Source organism: Capricornis sumatraensis, chromosome 2 (assembly GCF_032405125.1).
Source record: "Capricornis sumatraensis isolate serow.1 chromosome 2, serow.2, whole genome shotgun sequence".
In the NCBI taxonomy this organism is placed as follows: Eukaryota; Metazoa; Chordata; class Mammalia; order Artiodactyla; family Bovidae; genus Capricornis; species Capricornis sumatraensis.
Window position 1 is genome coordinate 47,937,302 of NC_091070.1, and position 12,122 is coordinate 47,949,423.

General features: G+C 38.1%; 1 protein-coding gene across 2 annotated transcripts in view; it reads right to left on the bottom strand.

Annotated features, from left to right (window-relative positions):
* The window catches only part of DNAAF4 (dynein axonemal assembly factor 4), a 68,396-nt gene extending 56,652 nt beyond the window's left edge, over window positions 1-11,744 (bottom strand). For both annotated transcript variants that reach the window (XM_068966370.1, XM_068966371.1), the window contains exons 1-3: window positions 11,622-11,744; window positions 11,105-11,252; window positions 6,187-6,320 (exon numbers count right to left, since the gene is read on the bottom strand). In XM_068966370.1, coding sequence (XP_068822471.1) covers window positions 6,187-6,320; window positions 11,105-11,252; window positions 11,622-11,744 — 405 coding nt within the window. The remainder of the gene's footprint in view (window positions 1-6,186; window positions 6,321-11,104; window positions 11,253-11,621) is intronic.
* Between the last annotated feature and the right edge of the window lie 378 nt (window positions 11,745-12,122).

Below are 12,122 nucleotides of genomic sequence, written 5' to 3' on the forward strand. Positions count from 1 at the left end.
AAACTGAAATCATATCAAGCATCTTTTCTTACCACAATGCTACAAGCTTAGAAAGTGCAAGAAACACAAACATGTAGAGGCGAAACTAAATGCTACTGAGCAAAAAACAGGTCACTGAAGAAATCAAAGGGGAAATAAAAAATTCCTGGAGACAAATGAAAATGGAAACATGACTGAAATCTATGCCATGGAGCAAAAGCAGTTCAAGGAGGGAAGTTTACAGCAATACAAGCTTACATCATGAAACAGGAAAAATCTCAAGTAAACAACCTAATAATACATCTGAAGAACTAGAAAAAGAACAAATAAAATCAAAAGTAGGAGGAAAGAAATACAAAGATCAGAGAAGAAATAAATTAAACAGAGACTAATAAACAATTTTAAGAAACCACTGAAACTAAAAGCTGAATCTGTCAAAAATAAAACTGATAAACTATTACTCAGATCAATTTAAAAAAACAGCAGGCCCAAATAAAATCAGAAATGAAAAACAATGTTATAACTAACATCACAGAAATACAAAGGATCATAAGAAATTACTCAAACAATTTATACATCAATAAAATGGACAAGAGTCGGACATGACTGAGCAACTGAACTGAACTGAACTGACAGGAAATAGATAAATTATTAGAAATGTAAAATCTCCTGAAATTGAATCAAGAAAAAATATATAGTATGAACAGACCAATTACCAGTACTGAAATTGATTACTGAGTTTAAAAATTCCCAATGAACAAAAGTACAGGACAAACAGTTTCACAGGTGAACTGTACCAAATATTTAAAGAAAAGTTAACATCTAACCTTCTAAAACTCCATAAAACTGAAGAGGAAGGAATGCTTTAGAAGTCATTATACAAGGCCAGCATTACCGTGATACCAAAACCAAAGAAACCACGAAAAAAGAAAATTACAGGCCAATATCACTGATGAACACAGACATGAATATCTTCAACAAAATATTAGCTAACTGAATCTGAAAGGGATTAAACACCATGATCAATTGAGATTTATTGCAGGAATGCAAGGATATTCACAAATCATCACTGTGATACACCACAGTAACAAACTGAAGAATAAAAATCTTAAGATCATCTCAACAGATGCAGAGACAGCCGTCAACAAAATTCAACATCCATTTACGATAAAAACTGTCCACAAAGTGGATACAAGAGGGAATATACCTCAACATATTAAAGGCCATATGACAAACCTAGAGCCAAATCACATTCAATGATAAAAAGCTGAAGCATTTCCTCTAAGATCAGGACAAGACAAGGATTCCCACTCTTGCCTCTTTTATTCAACATAGTATGGAAAGTCCTAGCCATAACAACCAGACAATAAAAAGAAAATGAACCCAAACTGGAAAGGAAGAAGTAAAACTATTTCTGTTTACAGATGGCATGATACTATATAAAGAAAATCCGAAAGATGCCACCAAAAAACTATTAGAATTAACACATGAATTCAGTAAAGTTGAAGGATATAAAATTAACCTATAGAAATCTGTTGCGTTTATATACACTAACAATGAACTATCAAAAAGAGAAATTTAAAAGTCATATTTACAGGAGTTCCCTGCTGGCCTAGTGGTTAGGATTCCAGGCTTTCACTGCCATGAACCAGGTTCAATTCCTGGTCAGGGAACTGGAATCCCATAAGCTGCAAGGTTAAATACATAAATAAAACAATCACCTTTATAACTGCATAGAACAAAAAATGAGAAGGTAGTTACTTGTAGCTTTTCTATACCTTAGTTATACATGCTTCCAATAAACAGGGCATGTGGTTTCACCAATAAGGACTTTTTAAAGGCCCTAGAGTATAATCTAGACAACTCCAGAAAGTAACTCACACACAATCAGGCAAAGTTATTTTACAGTTCCACGCTTCTGAGTTTCAACTTTAAGAAAATAGCAGAAGAAAGCACTTCAAATTTGACCTACTTAGGTTAAAAATTAGTGGGAAAACAAGTTCCTTAAAAGAGAAAATAAAATAGAACCAAAAAATTCAAAATAGAAGATAACCTACAAAACAAAGAGTAAAGAAAACAGGAAAAGTAGGCAATAGTAGTGCAAAGTAAAGATGGGAAAAAGCATGTTTCAGATTAGTCTGGCATCGATATTCCAAGCTTCTCTTAGTCATCCCTACTCCATCTCAATTATTCATGCTCTGGGTAGGTGAACTTTCTACCTTCACCATGAAAACAAAGGATTACTTTAACTATCTGTGTCATGAAAAATTTTCCAAACCCTTGATTATTCTTTATTCCTGCCCTTTAGTCAAAAGATAAAATAGCCCCTACCGCATAGGACTTAATTTTTTCACCTGTTCCAATCTTCATCCCACCACAAAAAAACTGCTTCATCATCAGTCCTCTCTCCTGGTTATATTATCAGTCTCTCCCTCTTCATTGGCTTTTTTCTTCAACACATAAATATGTTCAAAACCCTTTCATCCTAAGAATACAAAAGTTCTGCCTCCTCCTTGAAACCTCTTCAAACTCATTAGCTAGAATGAGCTTTCTAAAACACAAAACCAATTATTTTGGTATTCTTGCTGAAAATTCCTAAAGAGTTCCCCTCAAGAGATTTTTCTAAATATCAAGATTTTATTTCTCATCACAACTGTTCCTCACTGTGCCAAATTCTGTCGAGCACTTATACAAAACTGACTATAATACCATTTTCCCATTTATCCCTAGGTAACTGTAGCTCATTCTCCAGTATTCAGCACAAGCTACACTGCCTCCTATTTCCTGACCATCCTTCCAGACTGAGATACCAATCTTTGGCCAGTGTTTTCTCTTTACCTGCCCATGATTTCTTATGCATAGTAGGCTGTAATCTTTGTTTTTTATTGTCTGTCACCCTCTCTATACTATGAGTAAACTGAAATCGAAGACTGACTTGTCAGCGCAGTCTCAATATCTTTTAAACTATTCAATAAATGTCTGCTAAATGAATGACAGATTGGTAGCAAAGATAAGCAGACATGGACACAGTAAACCAAGGTTGAAGCAATAGACTTGAAGATATATTTGCACTTACGTAAAACTGACTGCCATGTGAAATATCATTCTACAGATTATAAAGCAATCATTTTATGGGGCTTGAAAGGGAGCCAACAGAATAGACAGACTGTCTCCTGCTGGTTCCTGGGAATGTGCAGATGTGGATCATCTTCCTATCAGCCTAAGGATGAAGCACTTACAAAGAAAAGGCAGTGCTAAGGCTGTTGTAGAGAGACGGAGTCAGGGCTTGGATTCACTGCTCTGTCTCTGAACTTCTGCTAGATGAAATCAAATTATCTTTATTGCTTAAACTCCAATCTTTTCAACTCAAACTAAGTTGTAAAATGCCCAAAAGTTCCTTCCTTGTTTGTAAGCATGTCCCTTTGCAATGTGACTTCATCTTTCTTCCCCAGAATAGGTGCAGTCTATTTCTCTAACCCTTAATTCGGGCTTGGTTCTATGCAACATTAGTTTAATGGAGCATTAGAAAATGTGACACAGAAGTGTGTTTAAAAGGGCTTGTGCATTAGGGCTTTCCCATTCCCGCTCCCAGAAACACTAATTATGAAGTAAAGAAATCTGTGCTAACCTGGAGAATGAAATACCACATGGAGAGGGACTATGGCTTTCCCAGGCAAAGCTGAGACATTTGAGTGAGGTCATCCTAGAACATCCAGCCACAACCAAGGCCAACTCAGACCTTAAGAACTGCCTGACCAACATGCAGAATCGTGAGAAATAATGTGTTAAGAGATCCCCAGTCTCCGGGCTGCAGACCAGAACTCCTCAGATCAGTGGCAGTTATTGGATTAGAAATGAAGAACACAATAAGTGCAACGTGCTTGAATCATCCTGCAACTATCACCTCCACTCCCGGTCCATGGCAAAATCACAAAACTGGTCCCTGGTGCCAGAAAGGCTGGCGACTGCTGTTTAAGCCACTAAAGTTTGGGTAGTTTTTACAGTGTTATTGACTAAATATTTGGTTTGGTGGTTTAGTCGCTAAGTCTTGAATGACTCTGTAGCCTGCCAGGCTTCTCTGTTCACGGGATTTCCCAGGCAAGAATACTGGAGTAGATTGCCATTTTCTTCTCCAGAGAATCCTCCCAACCCAGGGATTGAACCTGGGTATACTGTATTGCAGGCAGTCTCCTGAATTGCAGACTAGATGTTTGTGTCCCCTCAAATGTTTTAAAGCTCCAACTCTTGTTTACATGGGTTTCTGAGGAAGTAATTAAAGATAAATGAGGTCATAAGGGTGGGGCCCTGATACAACAGGATATGCCCTAATAAGAAGATACAACAGAGACTTTTTCTCTCTCTTTCAGTTATCTGCAAGCCAGGAATAGACTTATTACCCACTATACCTTGATCTAAGACTTCTAAGCCCTAGACCTGCACGAAGACAAATGTGTATTGCTTTAATCATTCACTCTGTGGTGTTCTGTTAGGGAAGCCTGACCAGGTTACCACTATACAGCATAGCAAACTGAAACAATGAGTATTAGCATTAGCCCTGTTCACTCTCTTTAAAAGATTACTACGAATAAAAAAATGTTTTCGATATATGTAAGTCAATTTTAAGCTAATTTATGGTTTAAGCTAATAATGAGCTGCCTTTTGTCATCATATTGCTTCATTTACTCCTTATGGACCATCAAAGTTCTTTTCTAAATGATGTCTAATATTGTACAGAGTAAAATTATCTACATTTATCCACCAGAATAGAATTTTACAATGATTACAGAGTACTCAAACAATGTAGTCACATTAATTTATTCAAATATTTGAGCACCTACTATTTACTTGGCAATAGTTATGATAAGGATGTAAAAAAGTATAGTCTCAACTCTTAACAACTCAGGGGAAGAGACGGACAAAATGAATAGTTTGTAGTACAGGGTACAGACTTTCATAGGTTCTACTTCAATGTAAACTACAACTTCATTCTTTATACATTAATGACCTAAACTACCTTTGCAAATACCAAAGTCAGGCTTTCATATGTCAGGAGATATTTATCAACTTCAAGGTAGAGCATTGTGGTACTGCCTGGCAATCAATTGTTCAGCTTTGTTATATTTACCAGTGCAGCAGTATGTGGGCTATTATTTAACAGTTCAATAAATACTTATTTGCTGCCACAAATTTTATACTATTTTGCTTGTATTTTTTTTAAATTCAGGAAAAGTTTGATAGTACTGATAATATGATCAAGAAAAGGTGGAATTCATCAAGTATACTGAAAGCAGGAATCTTCAGATGACTGACCACATGTTCAATTATTAAGTAAAAAACGAAGTATATTAACCATTGGCAATATTTAAAAGTCAAGTAAAAGTGATAAAGCAGCAGAGAAGCCTTTGGAATTATGGACTGGAATTATGAACTGTTGGTTATAAAAACAACACTAGTGATCCAAATGCAAAAGAACAATCATGAGTCCATAGAACTCTTGATGAGATAATGCTTGTTATAGATTTCTTAGTCATTTCAAAATGAGAATTTAAGATGGGAAATTATTTGTAAAAATTAGTCAGAATAGGTAAACCTATAGAGACAGAAAGTAGATTAGTGGTTGTCTAGGGGTAGAGGTTTGGATGAATAGGGAGTGACTGCTCATGGTGCAGGGTTTCTTTTTGGGATGATGAAAATGTTCTAAAATTGACTGTGGTGATGGTTTTATGACTCTAAATATACTAAAAACCACTGAATTGTAAGCTTTTAATAGGCAAACTGTATGGTATGTGAATTATATCTCAAAAAATATTTTGCTGATTAAAGCTTTAACTTGAAAGCCTCAACAGTTAAAAGAAAAGTTATTATTGATCAATATTCAGTGTTGAATATATGTTTTTCTTGTTTTAAATAATAATGTCCACCAATTTCAAGATAAAAAAAGAAGTAAAACACTTCCACCATAAAACCTAATAACTTTTGTTCCCCTGGAAATGGAACATTCTCCCTAAAACAGGCAAATCTATTGTTGAACCTTCATGCTTTCATACAGCTTTTCAGAAGTAGCAGACAACCTATGTAACACAGCAAGTCCTGTAACCAAAGTATAAACAAAAAGGTGAGAAAGTACAGTAGATGGAACAAATGATCACTGCATAGTTTACTATCGTATCTTTAGTTAAAGGACCTTCCTATCAATCTGCAACTTACCTTCATCATGACATTTAGTGTATATTTTTGATCTTCCCTCCTTGCCACAGCTTTTGCTTCCATAGCTTCTTTTGCTCTTTCCTGTGCTTGTAGGATAGACTTCTCCCTTATTCTTTGCATCATCTCTTTGTCAACTAAAACAAAGAATATCACTAAATTAGAATCATGATGAATTTGTTTTACTTAGGAGAATTTGTTTTGATCTGGAATAACATGGTTTTGGACCCAACTTCACATGGAGAAATAAGAACATTTCTCAGGATTAAACTAGTCAAGAAGCTAATAAGAGTGACTGTAACAGTAATGAATTAGTAAAGAATGGATGCCTTTGTGCACTGAGAAAGACAGAGACAGAGAGGGAAGATATGAATAAGAGAGAAGAGGAGCAATGGAGAGAGGAAATAAGAGAGGGAATGAGGATGTGGAGAGGGGAGGGAGAGGAGGAGGAGAGGGTCACAGGATGGAGAGAGAGGCTGTGCAATGAGAGGAATGGGAAGAGGCAAAGCGGGCCAGAGAGGAAGAAAGAGAACACATTGATACGCCTCTCTCTCCTATTAGCTTATAAACCTGATCACAATAAAGCATCACTATGAGGTCTCTTAGAAGAGAACATGTTCATCTCTTAGATCAACATTGAGATCATCTAACATGATCAGTTCAGTTAAGTTCAGTCGCTCAGTCGTGTCCGACTCTGCAACCCCATGAATCGCAGCACGCCAGGCCTCCCTGTCCATCACCAACTCCTGGAGTTCACTCAGACTCACGTCCATCGAGTCAGTAATGCCATCCAGCCATCTCATCCTCTGTCATCCCCTTCTCCTCCTGCCCTCAATCCCTCCCAGCATCAGAGTCTTTTCCAATGAGTCAACTCTTCGCATGAGGTGGCCAAAGTACTGGAGTTTCAGCTTCAGCATCATTCCTTCCAAAGAAATCCCAGGGCTGATCTCCTTCAGAATGGACTGGTTGGATCTCCTTGCAGTCCAAGGGACTCTCAAGAGTCTTCTCCAACACCACACTTCAAAAGCATCAATTCTTCAGTGCTCAGCCTTCACAGTCCAACTCTCACATCCATACATGACCACTGGAAAAACCATAGCCTTGACTAGACGGACATTAGTCGGCAAAGTAATGTCTCTGCTTTTTAATATGCTATCTAGGTTGGTCATAACTTTTCTTCCAAGGAGTAAGCGTCTTTTAATTTCACGGCTGCAGTCACCATCTGCAGTGATTTTGGAGCCCAAGAAAATAAAGTCTGACACTGTTTCCACTGTTTCTCCATCTATTTCCCATGAAGTGATAGTACCGGATGCCATGATATTTGTTTTCTGAATGTTGAGCTTTAAGCCAACTTTTTCATGCTCCACTTTCACTTTCATCAAGAGGCTTTTTAGTTCCTCTTCACTTTCTGCCATAAGGGTGGTGTCATGATCAACCACCTTCAAAAATATAAATGGTTAGTCTTATGTATGAAGAGTACAGGGCAAGCTTTAGGAAAAATTATAAAGTCACATGACATGTTACATACAAAACTTTACCATTCACAGTCATTTTTTATTCAGTGATTCAGTATTTTAGAAACTGCAGGCTGTGATCCATTATGGGGTAAATTATCTTAAGAAAGTAAGGATTAAAGAAGGGATCCAGACTTTGAAGAAAAAAAAAAGGAGGGGACAGGAAACTTGGGAGAGTGAAGTAAAAAGAGACAAGGAGGGCAGGAGTGGAGGGATGAATAGTAAACCCTTATACTAACCCTTCATCTTGTTTTAAAATATATGAAAATAATATATAAAGAAAACTAGTTACAAAGTATTATACTAAAATACTTACAAAATATTGTTATATTAAAACACAAAACATTAAATTTGTGATATAAAAACATCTGCTTCTTTATTAATGCACTGAATAATATACAGCAAAATGTCTGATATACAATTTCAAAGTAGTGCATTTAAAAGACAAAGGAACTGGCTGGACAAAGGAACCTGATATAAACATGTTGTGAATTTTATTGATACTACTTTTGATTGTTGTCTACATTCATAATTGAAGGGAATATTAAATTTCAGTTAAAAATGAGTAAAGAATATGGCATTTTTACCCATCCAAGATCCTGGCTGGAAATCAGGACTGGAATGAGGTCTGAAGCCTCTCACCAACCATCCACCTGTTTTAATAACACAGTGGCAGAGAGCTAGACCAGCTTCAGGGGCAGGAATTAATTTTTTAAAAACCAAGTTTCTGAATTAAATGCTCCACATCTAAAAGAAATGAAAAATGGATCAAGAAGGAACTTCAGAAAAAACTGGAGCAGTATTTTGTGAATAATGAGGGAGGCAGGCTTGGAGTAGATATTGGAGTTTCATAATACTATATGTGGAAAAAAAGACTGTTAAAACAATTTCACTGAATTGCATGTAAAACTGAGTTTGAAGACAATAAAAAATAAAAATCAAGGTTAACAAATTAAAAAAAAACTGAGTTTGACTTCTAAAAGAATCTCAAACTTGGTTTCTGAAGTAAAGTCAATGTTCATTACTTGTTAATGTTACTTTTAAGACTGTTTTGATTCGTCTAATTGGCAATTATGGTCAAACTCAATCTGCTGCCTGATTTCTTACAGCACTTAGGCTAAGAATTATTTTCGAAGTTTTAAATTATAATTGAAAAAATCAAAATAATAGTAATATTTAATGACATAAGTGGCTCAAACTGTAAAAAGTTTGCCTGTGATGCAGAAGACCTGTTCTGGGAAGACCCCCTGGAGAAGGAAATAGCAACCCACTTCTATATTCTTGCCTGGGAAATCCCATGGACAGAGTAGCCGGACAGGCTAGAGCCCATGGGGTCGTAAAGAGCTGGACATGACTGAGTGACCAACACTTTCACTTTTTCACTTTTTGTCAATAAATATATATTGTCTATGGCTGCTTCTGCACGACAATAATATAGCTGAGTAACTGTAACACAGACCATACAGACCACAAAATCCAAAATATTATCTGGCCCTTTACAGAAAAAGTTTGCTAACACTTGGCTTAAATGGTCAAAATTTGGAATAGCTGACCATGTAACTATGAAAGAGAAGGAATCAAGCAGCTGTGCAATGAAAGTAGATGTGTAAGTCAGAGAGGACTGTTACAATTAGAAAACAAAATTCCCTTCCCATTCCTGCATAAGGCACCAACCAGGTTAAGGAGGGAATATGATATAGAAGAGTTTCAAGTCAGAAACAGGAAAAAGTAACAGGTTTACTGATATGACTCTTCTTTATACCTAAAAAGCTGGTGTACAAAACGTTACCTGCAACACACATGCACATACATACAAACATTTAACTCGGTGGCTCTCAAACCTGGCCAGCCATCAGAACCACCCAGGTAGTTCTCAACCCCTAATCTGTTTATTTTTGGGCATCCTGGGTGGCTCAGCAGTAAAGAATCAGCCTGCAGTGCAGGAGCCACGGGAGACACAAGTTCAATCCCTGGGTCGGGAAGATCCCCTGGAAGAGGGCACAGCAACCCACTCCAGTATTCTTGCCTGGAGAATCCCATGGACAGAAGAACCTGGTGGGCTATAGTCCATGGGGTTATAAAAAGTCGGACATGATTGAGGCAACTTAGCATGTATGCGATTGTTTAAGTCATTATAATAGATGACAATTCTGGTCTCATCTAACTTCAAAATTAAGATTATCAACATCAACTGAAATAAATAAAAATATTTACATTTAACTTTAGGTGAGAAGTCAGAACATCCTGTGTGTGTTTCATGACATATTCCCAGACACCATCTCAGACTTAAAGAATCAAAAAGTAAGACAGGGGTAGGAGAGAACAAATCTGGTTTTAAAAACCCCTCAGTTAGTCTAGGATTCAATACAGAACTAAAGTAAGCCGGCTATGATAACCTTTCCAGTATCTTCTGAGCTCAAAACCACATTTTAGAGAAAAATCTTACTTAGTACTAAGAACTAAAAAATTTAATTCCACTGCAAGATATGAAGAAAACATTAACATAAAGAGTGGCTGCAATTTCCCTGTTCTCAATAGTTCCAACTCAAGGCTTAATGCCAACGACCTAAGAGAAATTTTAGACAGTAGACAGAAAACACAAGAAAACATGATAACTGTATCAGAGAGGAAGATAATAGAACTAAAGCAGTAGAGGGCAATTACTGACCCACAAAGCTGATCTTCGCAGAAGAATAGAATACAGATTAAGAGTACAGACAACAGGAGATCTCAACTTGGGACTGTACATTTTAATCTCTAAAAACCATTTTAACAATTTAGGTCCCACTACCAAAAACTGATTTTATCTGTCTAGGGTAAGATTCAGACATCTGTATTCTGTAAAAGTTCTGTTGTTGTTCAGTCACTAAGTCACATCCAACTCGTTGCAACCCCATGGACTGCAAGCACACCAGGCTTCCCTGTCCTTCATTATCTTCTGTAGTATGTATCTTCAAATATGTAGCCACTGTTGAGTGTGACCTTCAGCAATTACTCAACCTTTCTGCACCTCAGTAGCCTCATCTTAATAGAAAAAAAAAAAATGGTGAGGGTGGTGGAGTACCTAAGTGATAGACTATTACAAGGATTAACAGGTGAACTAATGCCTAATACAAAATGAGTGCTCATAAAGGCCACACCGGGAGGCCTTATCCTCTGAAGATAGAAGCTCACATCGTTTAAGAGCTATTATTAACAGACTCTATAATTTTTTAGAAATTCGATTACTCAATAAATAGGTTATTAGATTATTTAAGAGGCAGCTGAAGCGCTACCTCATCTAAATGACATTCGTGCCTATTTTGTTTTCCTAGAAGAGCAACATAATTATTTCAAAAGATAGATTTTTGAATCGTATAAAGTTTAAAAAGCACAACCAGCTTAACATCTTTTAGTAAAGAACTTACCACCTGACAGAGAAAGGGTCTCCCACATGGCTGCTTCTTTTTTGTGCAGGATGAAAACAACAGTGTTATTCCCAATCTTAGCTTTGCTGCTCTCATCGTCTATAGGAGCATAGAGAAACACCTCGAATAAAAATGGAGAGCAGTTCACCTATTCAGAAGGGGGGAAACGGAAGTTAATTTGGCTGCACAAAATGAAAAACACACCCCTTAAGAAATAAGTGATGGAGGCCAAAATCATTTTCTTAAATTCCTGCTATAAATTTATTCCCAGGTCACGATAAAAGTAGCAAGGCATACGGAAGCCATGGATAAAATCATCCCTGACCCGATGACATCTATCTACAGACGAGGTGTCTCACTTGTATGAGATTCGTATCTTGTTTTGTTTTGTTTTAGTAGGACTAATATTTTAGGATGCTTATCTGCAAGGACGCGCCTTTTGCGCGTCCACAGCCATGCCTTCGCAGACGCCTCAGACCACACCCCCGGGGCCGGCTGGCACAATTTGCGTTCCTACCTTCAAATAATTTTCCGTGCAGAACACGTCCGCGTCTCGGACGCTGACGCCTCGGAGGGGCACAGAGATGAAGACCGCAGTGCTCGTCTGCTGCCAGCTGTAATTGCTAACCTGCAGCGGCATCCTGGGAGGCAGCCGGCGAGAGTGAGACGACTCACGCCCGCTCGGTTGCTAGGGAAGCCGGGGTTACCACACGCCAGCCCTTCCGGGTCAGGAGGGCCGGGGCACCCCCAGCGTTCCCAGCGTGCCCCGGGCGCGCCCCTGCGGCCGCCCTGCGGACTCCCCTCGCGACCGCCTGGGCCGGCTTGTGGGGGCGTTCCCGCTGTTTGGGGTCTTATCCCTTCGGGAATCTGCGAAGTAGCAGGCCCACTTCCGCTTAAGCAAGAAAGAAGCTTCACGCCTGAAAATGCAAAAAAGGAACGTAGGAAAGCGTGACCCGCGAGAAGCAGGTGCGACGCCCACGCGCCGTGGCAGCCTGGCCTTTTGTTTGTTGTGACGGAA